The 19,573-nt window shown below is 42.1% G+C and overlaps 1 protein-coding gene across 2 annotated transcripts in view; it reads right to left on the bottom strand.

The window, feature by feature from the left end:
* The window catches only part of PHF20 (PHD finger protein 20), a 145,375-nt gene that overhangs the window by 31,089 nt on the left and 94,713 nt on the right, over positions 1-19,573 (bottom strand). For both annotated transcript variants that reach the window (XM_028118613.2, XM_028118614.2), the window contains exon 10: positions 15,075-15,353. In XM_028118613.2, the coding sequence (XP_027974414.1) occupies positions 15,075-15,353 (279 nt within the window). The remainder of the gene's footprint in view (positions 1-15,074; positions 15,354-19,573) is intronic.

The following is a 19,573-nucleotide window of genomic DNA, read 5'->3' as shown; positions in this document are numbered from 1 at the left end:
AACATCTCATTTAATCCTAACAACAACCTGTGTATATCATTTTCATTTTACAGATGGGGAAAGTAAAGCTCAGTGAGGTGAAGGCCCCCGCCTGACATCAAGCAGATATCTGAAAACAGGTTCATCTGGCTCTTCATCACCATGTCAACACTGCAGCCCAGGCCCCTCTCCCAAATGGGCATCCAGGAACCATCAGAGAGGATAGTGCGCTGCCCTCCTAGCTGGCAAGTCTGGGCTCTACAGACAGAAGTTAATCAACTGGCTAAACACAGGATTTAAGGGTCTCTAAGTTCCCTCCCAGTTATAGTACTCCACAACTGAGAAACAAAGTTCAACGAACAAGAACTCTAGAAAATACCTTAGTCTAATTTACAAAAATACTCAATTTAAGATCAAGAAACCAACGTCCAAAGAAGTTGACCTGGCCAAGGTCATACAGTTGATTAGCAAAACACTGTCAAATGCCTCCTGAATTTTACAAAAGCTATCAACAATACTTACTTTCCTCTGATCCTGAGAACAGTTTTCCTCAGATATAAAAAACACAACTCATGGGGCGCCTGGGTGGCTCAGTCGATTAAGCATCCGACTCTTGATTTTGTGGTCATGGAATCAAGCCCCAAGTTGGGCTCCACTCTCAGCACCTAGTCAGCTTGAGTATTTTCTCTCCCTCCCACTCTGCCCCGCCCCCTGCTCTCGTGCTGGCTCCTTAACACACATTAGAAAGGAAGAAATAAAACTATCTTTGTTTGCAGAGACAGGACTGTCTATTTAGAAAATCCCAAAGAACTGGCCAAAAACAAACAAAAAACCTGCTGGAACTAAGAGTGATTATAGCAAGGTTGCAAAGAAACGAGGTTAATATACAAAAGTCCACTAGTTTCCTATATATTAGCAATGAACAATTGGAATTTGAAATCAATAAATAGCAAGGAGGCCTGCATGTCTCCACTGGAACTGAAATTAGAATTTGGTTGAGGGAGAGATGATATGGCTAGAAGCAGATCATGTAGGGCCCTGTAAGGAAGTTGGTCTTTACTACAAGTGACTTAGGAGGCCACTGGGAGCATCTGAGTAAAGGAGTAATAGAAGTTGATATATTGTCCCGCATCAGGCTCCTTGCTCAGCAGGGAGCCCCGCTTCTCCCTCTGCTTGCCACTTCCTCTACTTGTGCTCTCTCTCGCTCACTCGCTCTTGCTGACAAATAAATAAAATCTTTTTTTAAATCTCTGTAAAAAAAAAGTAGTTGATATATCGTCACACACAAACATATAGAAACTGCTGCCCAATCCAGTTTTTTATTTGTAAACTCAGGTTTTAATGACCTCCAAATTAAAGTAACTATATCCATGAGTTTACCGAAAGGCTAACGGCATTAACCCAATCAGTAGAAGTGGCTGAAGAAGAGAGATCACCTTGGTGGATTCTTGAGAGGGTCAAGATGTAGGGTATAAACTGCCAAGTACCAGGACATACCCAGTTATCATCTAAGTATGGGAGGTTTTTTTGGTCTGTTTTCATTTTACATTTTATTTTATTTTTTAAGATTTTATTTATTTATTTGACAGAGAGAGACACAGCAAGAGAGGGAACACAAGCAGGGGGAGTGGGAGAGGGAGAAGCAGACTTCCCGCGGAGCAGGGAGCCTGATGCGGGGCTCGATCCCAGGACCCTGGGATCATGACCTGAACCAAAGGCAGACACTTAACGAATGAGCCACCCAGGCACCCCTCATTTTACATTTTATAAAACAGCATTACACCCTTTAGGGAACCCAAAAGGCAGTAAAAGAAGAATGGGGCTGTTCCATACAAGGGATTCCTGAAGTCCCCACATTATTCAAAGTCACATAATTCATGACGAACATTTCCATAAAATGAAGACATAATGAACACTCTCATTGGCCTACCAGCTCTGAAATCACATGGCTAATGAATTTTCTCAGTTTCTTAGGATTTGCATTAATTCAAATTTTGCACATAAGACTTTCTATATCATACAACTTCAAACTGATAATTTTGCATAAAATGCAGCTATACCTTAGTATTATTACCACTCAACAGAGGAGGAAGTGAAATCCAGAGAAGCTGCAAGATCATGTAGATTGCTAAACGGAAAAGGAGAACTCAGACCTCTGAGGATTTGGGCCCTGTGCATGGTCCCTGAAATAGGAAACAGGGCATGGATCTGCTTTGTAGTTCAACACCACCACCACCTGGTTTCCTGGCTCTGCAGGTTTCTTTTCTCATCTTGCACCTGCTGGGTGTAGGAGATATCTATCTCCCAGAATCTCTTCTACCCCTCCTTCACTGAGCAGCGTGTAAGGGCTTTGAACAGGATTGACTCCACGCTCAGTTAAATCAGTAAGAGTAATCCCATAGCCCTGGTCACAATCTTAGGCTTAGATAATCTGAGGCTGGCCAACTGGTTCCTAAGGCAGGGATGACAATGGACTGATCTGACCCACATGTGGGATTCTGGTCCAACATTTATAAAAAGGATATGTTTTTACTCTCTTGTTAGATTTGACTGAAGCAGTATGGAGTCTTAAATGATACTGGCTACCACCCTATGACCACAAGGTATCCAGCCTGAAAACAGCACTGAGGGGCGAGATGGTAAGACAGTCCTGGAGCCATACCTCCCCTGGACTGCCCCATTATGTGAACCAACACACCCTCTTGATTGTAGAGTCAATTCAAATACGATTTCCTGTTACTTGTACCTAAAAGCTTCTCAAGTCTTGCAGCTGGTCTGAAATATGGTCACCTTAAGCTTTAAAGAGTTCCCTCCAAAGCCTTCAATTAGAGGAGTAAACAATGAAGATAAAAGAAGAGCTATTCTAGGAAGTTGTTCTATAGAGGTCTATGAATGCAGAGGGAAGAGAGAAAATCTCCAGAGTCTCACCCTGGCTTCCGGCTGAAAACTGTGTAGTCACATGTGGCCTGAGGTGGCAGAGCTCAGAAGGACAAATGTCCAGCAGTGACTAAGCTAATGCAGGTGATTCCCTGAGGTACAGGGGCAGACGAGGTGACAACATGCAGAACTCATTCGGACTACCCATGTACACAGGAAGTCCCCTTCGGGGAAGCACTCCTACTCCCCACTCCAGGACCCAGGGGCAGGGCATCCTTCCCTGGAATCCTAAAAAAAAAAAAGAAAGAAACAGAGCCTACAGTGAGGGTGTAGGCTCTACAACTAGATTCAGATTGTGGCTCCACCACCTGCTAGATGTATAGATATTGGTTCAAGTTAACCCAACTCATCTGCATCTCAGTTTCTAATTTATCACTGGGCACAACAGTACCCACCTCATAGGGTTTGTTTTAGGAATTAAACAAGATAATACAAGGAAAGAACTTGGAACAGTGCCTAGCACATGCCAAATTCTCAAATGTTAGCTTTTGCTATCTTGCTTGCAATACCCTCTCCATGGACAGTGAGACTGGTCTGCTGTCAGTTCTCTTTGGACAGCCTGACCAATTGTTCCATGACCCACACAATATGAGCCTGACTGCAGAGCTTCTTCCAGATTGCCTAAGCTTGGCTGCACAAAGAGCAATTTCCTGCCAAAGCGATGGATCACAGAGCAGCTTGTCACCTGAAGAGGGTGAGACTTTTCTAGGATGGCCACTTGTCTCCTCAGGCTGTAGGTGCCCATTAGAAGTACCAGAGCCCTGGGGCGCCTGGGTGGCTCAGTCAGTACGCAACTGCCTTCAGCTCAGGTCATGGTCCCGGGGTCCTGGGATCGAGCCCCGCATCGGGCTCCCTGCTCTGTGGGGAGCCTGCTTCTCCCTCTCCCACTCCCCCTGCTTGTGTTCCCTCTCTCGCCGTCTCTCTCTCTGCCAAATAAATAAATAAAATCTTTTAAAAAAAAAGAAGGAGCAGAGCCCTTCTTTCTCCCTCTGTACAGCCTGCTCCCTATTTCTCCACCAGACCATCACCAACTTATGAGAGAAGAAGGACATTAGACGGCTGCTTCTGGGAGGGAAAGGCACAGAATAACATCACCATCATGTATGGGAGAACGGCCTATACACCACAGAGCACAGCCACATGGCTGGGACAAGCAGCAACCAGAGCATGCTCTGATCTGCATGAAGGGACAGCAAGCAGCTCAAGGGCAGAGTAGAAGTGGGCATGTTCTTGGAGGGATTCTCACGGCCTACCAGAGGAGGTGATGCTTGTGGCTTAACACTACCATTCCACCATGCCTACCTTCCCAGCCTCTTCTCCCAGCAGCTCCCCAAACCCTCCATGGATCCCACCTGAACACCAGCCGACAGGGCCCTCCAACAAACCCCTCTCTCAAGCCCTGCCTTTTTTTTTTGCCTTAATTCACATGGCAGAGACTGTTATGCATTCTCCAATACCCATTTCTCCACTTAAAAGAGAATATTTTCCAGCTTCTCCTGAGCAAGGTGGGGCCAGGGACATACGTTCTGGCCTATGGGCTATGAACAGAAGTGATCCGTGGCACTTCTGGGTGATACCCTTAAAAGAAAGAGCTGAAAGGCAAGGTGGTAAGCAATCCTGGACCACGCAGAGGAAAGCAACACCTAAGCATAATGCAACAATGAGCTGGCCTTGGACAACTTCATGGATCCACAACAGAGCCACTGTGGGGAGCTTGCAGTTTGACCTGAGAGGGAAATAAACCTCTGCCTTGTTGAAGTAGGGCACTTGGGTTCTCTCTTTTAGGCACCGTCATCTAAGTAAGCTCATATTGCCCTCTTTCCTTTAAGGGGAGAGAGAGCATGTCCCTGTAAGAAGACCAATCTAGTGCCACAAGGTGTAGACGGCAACAAAGAAGGGTCGAGTCCACTCCAGTGCCCCAAGACTCATTTGGGCCTAAAGTCGAGGGTTACCGAGAGTGAGAATATGAACCAAATGGATGTGATAATAGGTAATAAGCACAGGGGAGACTCCCTTTGATTCTAGAGTATTCTTTCTGGAACTAACTGCTACTGAGGACTGAACTCACCTATGCAGAAACAAACCCTGAACTTGCCACTGGAAGAGAATTTATAAAACGGATTCTGGTATTCCAAGAAACCTCATTTGGAAAAGCAAATCTAAACTTACATCCCAAATTCACTCATGTGACAAAAGACCTGGCTGAGGGAAGGGAAAACATCTGAAGGCCAGAGTCAGCAGGGGTACCTTAGGGACAAAGGATCATAGCCATTTATTCTCCTCGATGCCTCAGAACCTCCGCTCTGCTTGGTCCCAGCATGGTTATGACGTTCCTATTCCCTGCCCTTGGTTCAACCCCTCTACCCTTATATTTTAAGGCTTAACTAAAATGGCACCTGTCCTCTCAACATTCAGCCCCTGCTCTATAGGCAAAATCTGAATCTTTGTTTCCACAGCACATTATATGTTAATACAGAACTTAGCCCTTTTTACTGTATCTGATTATGGGCTTTTCTCCTCACATGAAACGGCCTTCTCTCATTCATACCTGATCCTACATCATGACTTTAGAAATGAGGATAACAGATTCGTGAAGAGTTCAGATCACAACAGTAGCAGGACTGCTACTAAGACTCAGTCTGTGGACTCTCAGACCAGAACTGCTTCTCCTGCTCAACCTAACCAGCAGGGAAATTGAAAGAATCAAAAAATAATCTGCAGAACGTTTTCTGAGCCTCATGGAACAGAAGCACCAGGAATCTCCATCTGAGAACTCCATTAGATCTCAAGGTCCCATATGCCATAATCAGAGCACTCAGCATAAAGGGAGTACTTTTTTACAATAATTATCCATAGGGTGCCTGGGTGGCTCAGTTGGTTGAGCGACTGCCTTCAGTTCAGGTCATGATCCTGGAGTCCCTGGATCGAGTCCCGCATCAGGCTCCCTGCTCAGCGGGGAGTCTGTTTCTCCCTCTGACCCTAACCCATCTCATGTGCTCTCTCTCATGCTCTCTCAAATAAATAAATAAAATCTTTTTTTTAATCTTTTTTTTTTAAAGATTTTATTTATTTATTCATGAGAGACAGAGACAGAGACAGAGAGAGAGGCAGAGGGAGAAGCAGGCTCTCAAGGAGCAGGGAGCCTGATGCGGGACCCGATCCCAGGAGTCTGGGATCATGACCTGAGCCGAAGGCAGATGCTTAACCATCTGAGCCACCCAGGCACCCTCAAATAAATAAATAAAATCTTAAAAAAAAATTATCTGTAAGTACCACGAGTCCTGTAATAATCTGTTTTACACTTAAGCATAATGTCAAGTTCACAATGCCTGTGAACTAGGACACAGGTTGCCTGGTGTCAGAGCCTCACCTTGGAACATCTCCCCACCTGAACCCACCCTCCATCTGAAATTCCACCCCTAAGGATAAAGGCTTTCTTAGAAGCCTGAGCAAGACCTAGATACGTTGAGAAGAGGTGAGCTATTAAGTTGGTTTTATTCTTTCAAATCTTGAGAAATTTAGTTATCAGATTAGTCAAGTACTCAGCAAAACCATGAGGAAAACAGAGGGAGGCTTTGATGGGAGAAAGTGAGGGGAGATGCCTGGAGCAGGGTGTTCTGGAGGCTTGGGTCTGTGGAATCTTCTAAACACTCTGCTGTGTTTGCTCTCATTGACAGTCAGCCTCATAATGAAGGCTGAACGTGTCTACTGACCCCAGTTCAGTGATGACAATGACTGAGGCTCCTGCTGGTTAGTGGCACAGGCAGGACTAGTGGCCAGGGTTTTCATGAACCATAGAAGGCAGCAAGGTAAATGGTCTAGTTTCCTTCAGACTGGTAACTGCTGGCCATCTGCACAATCAGGCAAGGGGGAGTTGTGAAATCATCCATGAGGTCTGTGTCCACTTGACATGAGGGCAGGGGTGTGATCCTTCCTGGCTGCACAAAACTGCTCTCCACTGAGGAGTGTACAGGAAAGGAATGACCAGGCTCTACCCCAGACAGTCAATGAGTGGCCTGTGTCACCAAATGGACCAGTTTTACAAAGGATCAGCAGGGGAGTAACAAGTTAAAGCAGAAGAATTTAAAAATCCCTTTTGTTCACCCTAAAGCATTTTGTATTGTCCACCCCTGCCAGCCAGGTGAGTATATTCACAGCAGGTCTTGTTATTAAAAAGGAAACAGGCAGGTAAAAATTCACCAAGAGACTTCCAAATCACAGGGAAAGGGATCCGTCTGCATTGAGAGAGAGAATAAAATCTCAGGTAGGTATGTTGGTATGAGACCCAAGAGTAGTACACAAAAGTGAAAATCAACCACTCAGGTTTCTTAATTATACCAAAATGGCAACAACCTGTGTTACTGATTTTGTAACTCTAAACTCAGTCGGCTGAGTTTAGAACTCAGATCTCTAACTGCCTGCGTTAATGATTTCACTGAGACAAAGAGCTACTATTCATTAAGAGTTTACTATAAGCCCAATATTGTGCTAAGCATTTTACATTATATTGCATTTAATGTAACAAAGCTCTGAGGTAGGTAAAACTATTATTTTCATTTCACAGAGGGGAAAATTAAAGTTCAGCAAGTTCTTTACCCAAAGTCACATAGCAAGCAAGTGGTAAAGGCTGGATTCAAATTCAGGTGGGCTGACTCCGAGCCTGCACATATCACTAACACAAATCAAGACCCTAAAGCATATTTATTCAGGAATCCCTAAACCAAACAAGCAATCCGCACATGGTCAGACATCCACCCTGTACTCAGGTGCACTATACTGGGCAAGGTCCCTCCTCGGACAATTACCATGATCAGGGACAGGCAGAATTATGCCCTAGCAGAGGGCAAACACCATGGTGGTCAGGCAAGCATAACTTTCTTCAGTCCCCTTATAGCCTCCTGTCAAGCCTCAGCCTTTGGAATAACATGGTTCGAGAGGCTCTGTGTCATCTGGGATAGGCTGCACCCACGTCCACTTGCTCCCTAGTACTGCCTGCCCACATGTCACTCCAGCACTATCCAGTGACTACTATATCTACTGGGTCTTGACACCTCAATTTGATCTCCATTTATCAACACAAGTACCAATCCCTAAGCACTACCTGTGTCCACAGATCTGAGCAGAGCCCAGGGATACTGAAGCAACAACATTAATTCCTCCCCAATAGCAGTTACAATCCAGCTGAAGAGCTCACACCAATGCACCAACTTTAGTCATACATGGCTGGATGAGACAAATAAAATCATGGTTAAGTGGAAGAAGGAAATGCACACCCCGCCTAAGGGACCCTAAAACAGGCTCATTAAATAGATTAGCTCACAGACTCATCATAAGAACTCAAGTTTATGCAGAAAGGCACAGAGAAGTCAAGAAACCTACAAAAAGTCCAACAGTGACTACAAGAATCGGATAGGATTCACAACACACATGTCCAGCACTAACATTATGCTCTGCAAAAGCCATCATTCCATCCTTAAATATTTTTTAGCAGGTGAGTGATATGATCAGGTTAGTATTTTCAAAGATCCCTGACAGCAAAATGACATATAAACCATAGTGGGTAAAGAATGGAGAGAAGAAAACTGGTTGAGAAAATATTACAACAATCAAGGCAAGAGAGGAAAACCTGGAATAGTGCTGTGGGACAGAAAGAAGGGATTCATTTGAGGATAAAACAGAGGTAAATAAACAAAAATTAAAAGCTCCTCAATTATTTCAATTGAAAATCTGAATTTTTTTCTCAGCATCTTCTTGTAGTTTATTTTCTTACATTCTTATGGCATTTTTAGTATTTTCAAAATAGTTGTTTTAGGGGTGCCTGGGTAGCTCAGCTGGTTAAGCGTATGTCTTCAGCTCAGGTCATGATCCCAGTGTCCTGGGTTCGAGCCCTGCATCAGGCTCCCTGCTCAGAGGGGAATCTGCTTCTCCCTTTCCCTCTGCTTGCTCTCTCTCTCTCTCTCTCTTTCCTCTCAAATAAAATCTTAAAAAAAAAAAAAAAACTTGTTTTAAGTAGGTTCTTTATTGAGGTCTAAAACATATACAGAAAAGTACACACATAATAAATGTATGATTGATACATTTCACAATGAACCCATCTGTAAAACCACCATACGTATCAGAAAACAGAATATTTCCAGGAGCCCAGAAATCTCCCTCCTGACCCCACCAAGTCATTCATCCATCTCCCTTGAAGGGTAACCACTGTCCTACCCTCAAATACCACAGATTTGTTTTTATCTGGTTTTGAATTTTATATAAAACCATATCAGGGCGCCTGGGTGGCTCAGTCGGTTAAGCGTCTGCCTTCGGGACAGGTCATGATTCTGGAGTCCTGGGATCGAGTCCTGCATTGGGCTCCTTGCTCAGTGGGGAGCCTGCTTCCCCTCTCCGTCTGCCTACCCCTCTCTCTGCTTGTATTCTCTCTCTGTCAAATAAATAAAATCTTTAACAAAATATATCACATAGGTTATGAGCTTACACTAGCTTCTTTGGCTCAACACTGTATTTGTGAGATGCACCCATGTTGGTGGATATGGCTGTGGTCCGCTCACTCACTGCTATGTAGTATTCCACTGGATCAAGAAACCACAATTTATTTACTCTATTTACATATTTACAGGCATACCTCCAAGATATTGCAGGTTTGGTACCAGATTACCACAATAAAACAAAGGTCACAATAAAGTGAATCGAATTAATTCTTTGGGTTCCCAGCGCATACAAAAGGTATATTTACACTATACTTTAGTCTATAAAGTATGCAATAGCATTATGTATTTAAAAAATGAAATGTAGGGCGCCTGGGTGGCTCAGTCGTTAAGTGTCTGCCTTCGGCTCAGGTCATGATCCCAGGGTCCTGGGATCGAGCCCCACATCGGGCTCCCTGCTCCGCAGGAAGCCTGCTTCTCCCTCTCCCTCTGCCTCTCCCCCTGCTTGTGTTCCCTCTCTCGCTGTGTCGCTCTCTATCAAATAAATAAAATCTTAAAAAAATAAAAAAATAAAAAAATAAAATAAAAAATGAAATGTACACACCTAAATAAAAAAACATTGCAAAAAAATGCTAACCATCATCTGAGTTTTCAGCAAGTCATAATTACTAACTGCAGATCACTGTAACATACAATAACACCGAAAAACTTTGAATAGACACGTAGATCAATGGAAGAGAATAGAAAATCCAGAAAGAATCCCATTAACTATATGGTTATATACTCTTCAACAAAGAAGGAAAGAATATTCAATGGGAAAAAGTCTCTTCAACAAATGATGCTGAGAAGACTGGACAGCTACATTAAAAAGAATGAAACTGGACCACTTTCTTACACCATACACAAAAAAAAACTCAAAATGGATTAAAAACCTAAATGTGAGACATGCAAACCATAAAAATCCTAAAAGAGAGCACAGGCAGTAATGTCTCTGATACTGGCCATAGCAACATTTTTCTAGATATGTCTCTGGAGGAAAGGGAAATATAAGAAAAATAAACTATTGGGACTACATCAAAATAATAAGCTTCTGCATAGCAAAGGAACCAACAAAACTAAAAGACAACCTACTAAATGAGAGAAGATCTGCAAATGACATTTCTGAAAAAGGGTTAGTATCCAAAATATAATATAAAGAACTTCTAAAACTCAGGGCCCCTGGATGGCTCAGTTGGTTAAATGTCTGCCTTGGATTTAGGTCAGGATCCCAGGGACCTGGAATCGAGCCCCAAGTTGGGCTTCCTGCTCAGCGGGGAGCCTGCTTCTCCCTCTCCCTCTTCCTGCTGCTCCCCCTGCTTATGTGCACACACTCTCTGTCAAACATATAAATAAAATCTAAAAAAAAAAAAATCTGAGGGCGCCTGGGTGGCTCAGTTAGGTGTCTGCCTTCGGCTCGGGTCATGATCCCAGGGTCCTGGGATCAAGCCCCACATCGAGTTCCTTGCTCAGCGGGGAGCCTGTTTCTCTCTCTGCCTCTGCCCCTCCCCCCTGCTTGTGCTCTTACATGCGTGCTTTCTCTCTCACTCAAATAAATAAAATCTTAAAAAAAAATCTGAAGGAAATACAGAAAAAAGTTAACATATGTTAGTCTGGGCAGAGGATGGATATATGCACATTTGCTATATAATCCCGTGTACTTTTCTATATGTTTAAAATATTCCAGAATTTTAAGAATACTAAAAAACCCACCGATATATTTTTATTTATCAGATACTCGATAATTTAAAATTTGATAATATCAATAAGAATGTAAAAACCTGATAGACATAACTAGTTGGTAGGAGATTACAAACTGGGACAAGGTTTCCAAAAGGTGATTTGGCATCATTCCTCAGAAGTTTAAATATGCATATACCTTTTGCCAAAGCAAATCACCTCCAGGAATTTATCCCATTGGGTTTACTTGTACACAATGGCAAATTAACCTTTGGGAGGTTTACTTTACTTTAGCACTTGATAGTGTGAAAAAAATTAGCAAAATATAAACTTTTTATAGGAAAAATGTTTAAAATACAGTACACCCATACAATGAAATAATGACAACTGTCAAAATGAGGCAGAGCTAGGGGCACCTGGGTGGCTCAGTCGGTTGAGGGTCTGACTCATGATTTCAGTTCAAGTCATGATCTCATGGGTCGTGAGGTTGAGCCCTACATCAGGTTCCATGCTCAGTCAGGCTACATGCTCAGCAAAGAGTCTGCTTGAGATTCTCCTCTCCCTCTCTCTCTGCTACTTCCCCATTTGTGCTCTCGCTCTCTCAAATAAATAAATCTTAAAAAAAAAATGAGGTAGAGCCATATATCTACATTGATAGGGAATGATGGCCAAGATATCTTTAATGAAAAAAGCAAGTTGCATATGATACTGTGTAAAAGATATTTTCTATTTAGACATGTATGTGTTTGGACATGCACAGAAAATGTCTGAAAAAAGTTTGCTAAACAGAAATAGTCACATCCGCAACAGGGTGGAAATGCCAAGGAGAGGGAGACCTTTTCTCTCAGTAATCTGTGGTACCGATTTCACAGCAATCATATGTCACTTTTATACTTGAGGGTGGAGAGTACAAAAATTACAGATTCTAAACTTAGAGCCACTGAAATGGAATGTCTAGAAAGCAGGGCCCAAAAAATCTGTATTTTAACAAGTCATCTAGGGGTGCCTGGGTGGCTCAGCTGGTTAAGCATCTGCCTTTGGCAGGGTCCTGGAATCAAGCCCTACATAGGGCTCCATGCTCAACAAGGAGGTCTGCTTCTCCCCCTCCCTCTACCCCTCCCCCGGTTCATGCTCAATCTCTCTCTCAAATAAAATCTTAAAAAAAAAAAAGTCACCTAGTGTGATTCCCAAGCAGCTGGATTAGCTACTCCTCCAGCTGTGACCTAGGGGAAAATCTCAGTGACAGGTCCCTCAAGTTCTAGGAAATAAGCTTGCCCCCAGAATTAAATATGTATTCAATGGCAGAAAGATATAAACTCACCTAAAAGACACAGAATGGCCACCAAAGCCAGCAGGACTGGCCAGTAATAGACATTAACATCCTTAAGGATGTTAACTGATTCCTAAGAAATCAATGTTTGGCCCTAAATGGAACAAGCATTGCCCAGGCAAGAGAATGGTCCGGTCTGAGAACTGAGCCAGTCTTTCTTTCTCTGTGCCAGGAATATCCACAACCAAGATCTCAAGCAGAACAGGACTTAGGTCTCTTTTGTAATGCCCAGAAAAGAGCCTGGCACATAATAGGCATTCAGTAAATAGGTGCTGAATTAACAAATCAATCTATTTTAGTCTGAGGCATTTCTAACTCCAGTGTTCTAATCCAATGTTCAATAAGCAACCTTCTCTTCCCACACAGGTCTGAACTGGATATATATAGGAAAGGAGTTTTGATAGCTGTGAGCTTTGTTTCAAATAAATAACTGGCACTTGGCCTTGACCATCATCTACTGCTGTTTGGTTCATACCAGCCTGCTCTGAGATAGCCATCCACTGGTGGGTACCTGAGCAGGACTCTGGTGAAGTAACTAAGGTGGTGAGTGCTGCCGTGCCCTGCAGCCCTCATGGGGGTCTCCCTCCTGGGTGACTACTGGCCAGCTGGCCATCCTCAGGCAGCTCCTGTTAGCTCAATGCTTAGGTTCACCAAGTGCACCCTAGATTGCCTAAGCTGAGGGTATTAGAGCTGCAGGGTGCAATACAAAGGCTACTAGCCATATGCAGCTACTGAGCACCTGAAATGTGGCTAGTCTGAATTGAAATTTCAGTAAGCATAAAATACACCCTAGATTTTAAAGGCTTAGTATAAGAAAAAGAATATAAAATAGCGCACCATAAATTTTTATACTGCTTACATGCTGAAATGACAGTATTTTGGATATACTGAATTAATAAAATATATTAGTAAGAGTAATTTCACCTGTTTCTTTTTACATTTTATTTTTTTAAAGATTTTATTTATTTGACAGAAAGAGAGACAGCGAGAGAGGGAACACAAGCAGGGGGAGTGGGAGAGGGAGAAGCAGGCTTCCCGTGGAGCAGGGAGCCCGATGTGGGGCTTGATCCCAGGACCCTGGAATCATGACCTGAGCCAAAGGCAGACGCTTAACCAACTAAGCCACCCAGGCACCCTAACAGCCACATTTTAAAATGTAAAAAGAGGGGCGCCTGGGTGGCTCAGTCGGTTAAGTGTCTGCCTTCAGCTCAGGTCATGATCCCCGGGACCTGGGATCGAGTCCCACATCAGGCTCTATGCTCAGCGGGGAGTCTTCTTCTCCCTCTCATTCTACCTCTGTGCTCTCCCTCTCTCTCAAATAAATAAATAAATAAATAAATAAATAAAATCTTTAAAAAATAAACAGTATAAAAATAAAAATAAAATGTGGCTATTAGAAAAAGTTACATGTGGCTTGCATTATATATCTAATGAATAATGCATCACATATGACTAAGAAACTCCCACTATATCTTCACAACATGGCTGAGGACTGATCTCTCACAGGGTCAGAGATCACCTTAGTTAACATGGCCTGCCCCACTGTTCTGAAACCTGATTTCACACTTTCTTGGGAACACTGTCACATGTCCTAGGAGTTCCATATACCATTTAATACCTATGTATTTTGGGGCACCTGGGTGGCTCAGTTGGCTAAGCATCCAACTCTTGGTTTTGGCTCAGGTCAAGATCTCTTGGGTTGGGGGACTGAGTCCTACATCGGGCTCCTCACTAAGCAGGGAGTTTGCGTGAAAGATTCTCTTCTTCTGCCCCTCCCCACCTTCTCTTAAATAAGTAAATCGTTAAAAAAAAAAAAAACCTATGTATTTTAATGGAGAAGTTATAAGCCAAAAATAGTGATGTTACAATTTCAGGTAAAAAGAAGCTGAAGAGCTTGTAGAATTTACTGAAAACTCATTAAAAAGTCTTCTGTAGATACCTGGCTGGCTCAGTCAGTAGACCATGCAACTCTTGATCTTGGGGTCATGAGTTCGAGCCCCACACTGGGCACAGAGATTACTTTAAAAAAAAAAAAAAAGGCTTCTGAAATTCCCCCAGAAACATGTAATTTTTCAATCTGTAAGTTTTAGAAAAAAAATCTCCAAAACAGTTCTTTGTAATAAGACGTGAACATGAGATTTTGTGGTAACCCTTACTACCACCATTATCGTTTCTATGCAAAATAAAGTGTTGTTAGAAAATATCTTCAGTTACAATTAAGATGAAATTGAACTCAAATTTGGAAACAGCAAAAGAATTCCACACGTTTTAGTTCTTTTGTTCTTTTGCCCTGCTAGCAGGGATGGAGTAGGTTTGGGGGATAGAATGACTGCACCCATGTTGTTCTGAGCTCAAGTTCACTGCCGGCTTCTGAAGGAGGTCCCTTTCCTTGACTGTCCCCAGTCATACTAGGATTACAGGGCCTTCAAAAGCTAAGTGACTTCTCAAGGTAACTTGAACAGCAGGAGGCCAAGGTAAGAATAACAGTTAGGTATTTCTATTTCTTCCAGGAGGGCCACAGCCCCATGATGCAACTCCTAAGAATCACTTGTCATTTACAATCTTTGAGATTCAATTGGACCAGACCAACCTAATGCCTTTTTTTGTGTCAGAAACGCAAGCAGTGTGACCTCAGCAACAGAGTCCTCTACAATATAGATACAACACAGAACCAAAATACTTACTTGGGGAACTGGCAGAGACCCGCTTCCTGGTCAGGCTCTCCTGGTTGGCCTTGTCTGAAACTGATGAGCCCCTCGTTTGGACATGCCTCTTTCCTGGGCTTTCCTCTGGCTCTGGTGACTTCTCCATCCCATGGAAATACTTCATGTGATAGTGTAACAGTTTGGCCTTGCGGAAAAATTTTAAACAATCCACAACCTTGCACCTGAACTTGTGATCTAGGTCGACAGCTGGTGCTTTACATGTCACAAAATCATCTGCTTTCTTAAAAGTATTTGTTACTGAAAAATAAAACAGAAACAAAAACAAAGATCCCTTGTACTTACCCTAGTTATTGTAACATATGCATTAATACATGGCAACAGAAAGTGAAAGAGCAGAATGCATATGTAGCTGGAGACATCAGACAGCCATTACCTCCCCAGATTACTGTTTGGAGAGAATGGATACAACTTCAAGGATAAATAATACAGACTCAACCATGATTCATCTTCTGAAAGAAAAGATCAACATGTTTTTTGTTTGTTTGTTAAGCAGCCATACAAGTTCTCAAGGTTGTACTGTGGGGAAAGAATAGGGGAAAATACTTAAAAAACAAACCAAAAAAATCAGGGACCCAACCCAGCACTTAATACTCATGAGTTGGACCAGATTCAAACTTACTACAATCCTGATACTTGTGTGTGTGGACAGAACTAGGGAATATTCTGGTGGGATCTCTTTATGAAACCAAAGGGATCTCACAATGGTTTCTGCACAAAGAGAATGTAACTGTTACAAAGGTTTTTGAGATTTTGCTATCATGTACTTTGTTTGAACAAAGGGACTCAGAGACAGGAAAAAAAAAAAAAAAAAGACAACCAAATAAATGGATCTTGAAGGCATGAGGAGAATTTGGGAGTCAATGATCAAATTTAAAGAGGCAAAAAATGTTTGAAATGCGGCCCCCCCAGAAAAACAAATAAGCAGAAGGCAATGGTCTATCATGTATCAATGACAAAAAATAGAGCTGTCAACAAGGAATTCATGCGTGTTGGAAAGAGTTTATTGAAGACTCACTTCACAATGCTCTCACCCCAGTGAGAGCAATCACCTTAAACTCAAATTCTCCTACCCTATTTGATTAGGTTACCCAAGAATATCCTGAGTAGACCCTTCTTGAGTGAATCACATTTTTCCTTAATGCAGTGATATAATTTCCATTAGAAGCAGAAAGCATACTGAACCATTGGTAAATATTAGGATTACATTTTCAAATACCATTCCACAATCACAAGAAATAAAAAAATAATTAAAGTCAATCTAAATCATATTCTATATTTCAAAATCAGCACTAGGGTATGATAACAAAGCTGCTACACTTGATGATGTGACGGATGCCATCATACGGGCAATTTAAACAAGTGAAAAATTATACATATACATACACATCCCAAAGCAGAATGCTTTAAAATCATTTTATATAACAAAGAAAGAGCTTCAAATTAATAAGATGCAGTTAAGAGAAGAAAAGTAACATGAAATGAAATGGAATATATAGACAAATGGTTGTGCTGGAAAAGCATGCCACACACAGTCTGCATAGATCCCAGGTCTCACACAGGTGTGTATTTCCCAATGGGAGTTTATCTGTATCATATGTCACTGATGGCACCAGCCAGCTAAGTGACATCATCTACTATGGGATACTACTGTCTTTTGTCAATGAGGGAGCAGTTACTAGGAGACAAAAGGCAGAAAATATGAAAATTAAATCCTCAAAGGAGCCTGGTTCAAAAGCTAAGGTTAATCGAATTACCCTTTGGGTAGAAAGTAAATCACTGGGACCAAGATACACCTGTTTTAGAAAATAGTATGGAAATCAGTATTTCCAAGTAGTTACTGGTGTTATCACTTAAATGCTCTATGCTCTTCCTCATGTTTAACAGACTTTTGTTTGGAGGAATCAAGGCAAAGCATAGAACTCTCCCCTGGGCTCCAAGACTCAAAATCTCAAGAGTCACCCTTTGCTTTTGCCTCTCCCAAAATTACTACTATACGTTGATGTATGCAGAGAAAAACGGTCCATAGAATTTGAATTTGCTTTTAAGAACAATAACTCTAGGGTGCCTGGGTGGCTCAGCTGGTTAGGTGACTGCCTTCGGCTCAGGTCATGATCCTGGAGTCCCGGGATCGAGTCCCATGTCGGGCTCCCTGCTCGGCGGGGAGTCTGCTTCTCCCTCTGGCCCTCTTCCCTCTCGTGCTCTCTCTCTCTCTCTCATTCTCTCTCTCTCAAATAAATAAAATCTTAAAAAAAAAAAGAACAATAACTCTAAGAAATGTTTTCTTTACTTCTGGGGGGAAAATATAAAATGTCTCCTAAAAATCCTCGCCTCCTGGTATTCACATCCATGTGTAATCCCTTCCCCTTGAGTGTAGGCAGGACCTATAACTTGCCTCTACTGGAATGAGCAAAGGTGATAGTATGCCACCTTTCTTGAAAAAACCTTTTGTGATTATATTATGTAATATTTAACATCTACCTTACTAGCAGGTATTCTCCTTTGAAGACTTGATGAAACATGCTGCTATGTTGTGAGCTACTCTATGGAGAAGCCCATGGAACAAGTAACTGAGAGTCTGACAGCATGCAAGAAACTGAATGTTGCCAACAACCATGTGAGCCTGGAAGCAAATCCTTCCCCAGCAGTGTTTTCAGATAAGAACACAGCCCTGGTCAAGTCCTTGACTGCAGTCTTGCAGAGGACCCAGTTAAGCTCCGCCTGGATTCCTCATGCACAGAAACTATGAGAAAATAAATGTGTTGTTTTAAGCCACTATGTTTGTGGTAATATTGCTACATAGCAGTAGATCATATAAAGCAGGATCAGAACCCTCTCGTTTTCTTTATACTTGGGTAATATTTTTATACTTTCCCTTTTATGATAAACATACATTATCTTTATAATAAAAAAAGTTTTTAAACTATGTTTTCTGAAATATGGCTTAGAAATCATATCCTATTTAACCCTTTTTTAAATACCAATTACCAGAACCTCAAACCTCACAGTTAGAGGATTATGATGGTGATATTTAGTCTCATTGACCACACCCTGGCATTCTAAGCCCATGTCAATCTAAGTACCACCCTGCTTTCCAAACTCATCTCCCATTAATCCACAATGAGGCCTCAGCAGCTACCTAGCTAACTGCTGGTCCAAACAACTGCTTCATGCTCTCATAGCTCACACCTCCACTCAGGCTTTGCCCTCCCCCTGCCATTCCTCCATGGCTTGGCCAAATGTTCACTTCTATCCAAACTCAGCCTGCTCCACATGCAGGAAGTTGCCCAGATGGCCGTGGCTCTCAGGGACTGCATGCCATCAACTCCTGGCACAAATGACTACCTGATGCACCTCATCTTTAGCACTTCAGATCTACTCCTGGATTCTGTTATTTGCTACTTCTCCAGCCAGAGGATAAGGGCCACGTCTCATTGTCTTACGTATGCACCCTCAGCACCATCCCCTAATACAGCTGGTATTCTTGTCAGCAATGACGCCATGTGATCCCAATAGTTTAACACTTTTTTGACATGTACTTCCAATACTATAATGGGTAAAACATTTTTCAGGTCTGTGAAGAAATAACTTTATCAACTCTGAAACAAAAGAAGGCAATCAAAGAGAAACATGAATGGATTTAAATATTCACAGCAAGTCTAGTCAAACGCATTGAATAAAAAAAAATGTCCTTAAGTAGAGGAACAGTTAAATAAACTATGGGAAGTCTGCATTATTTCATTCTAATTAGCTATTTAAAAGAATGAAGTAGCTCTGTACTTACTGATATGGATAATCTCAAGATATACTAAGTGAAAAACAGAAAGTTGCCTGATCCATACCATAGTATATAACCCCATGTATGGTTACAGGTGGGGAAAAAAAAGATAGTACAAAAATACACAGAAAGGGGGATGGCTGGCTGTCTCGGTCAGAGGAGTATGCAACTCTTGATCTTAGGGTTGTGAGTTCGAGCCCCACATTGGGTGCAGAGATTACTTAAATGAGTAAATAAATTTTTTTAGATGCAGAGAAAAGAAACCAGAAAGATAGAAAATCAAGATGTTGATAGTGGGTTATGTCTAGAGAGGAGCTTGGGCTAGAAATGCTGACAGTAAGAGGAACTTCCACATTTCCTATGTATACCCCAAGAGCAACAAGCATACCTAGCACCCAGATCTTGGTTTCTAAATACAGTTTTTCACTTAAAATAAATCAGAACTTCTTGGAGAAATCCAAGGATTTCTAAATCCTTGCTGAAAGGATGGGTTAAGTACAAGATGAGCTTGAACATCTTGTTAAACCAGAAAGTAAAGAAGTGCTCACATTAAAAAAAAAAAAAAAAGCCATGGTGGGGAGGGAGCTGGCTGGTCATTTGGTGGAGCACATAATTTTTGACCTCAGGGTTGTGAGTCTGAGCTCCAAGTTGGGTGTCGGGATTACTTAAAAATAAAATCTTT

This window comes from Eumetopias jubatus, unplaced genomic scaffold (assembly GCF_037043125.1).
Source record: "Eumetopias jubatus isolate StellerSeaLion01/CBP00866 unplaced genomic scaffold, mEumJub1_p1.0 scaffold_9, whole genome shotgun sequence".
Lineage (NCBI taxonomy): Eukaryota > Metazoa > Chordata > Mammalia > Carnivora > Otariidae > Eumetopias > Eumetopias jubatus.
Note: the sequence above shows the minus strand (reverse complement) of the source record. Positions and strands in the feature narration are given on the sequence as shown.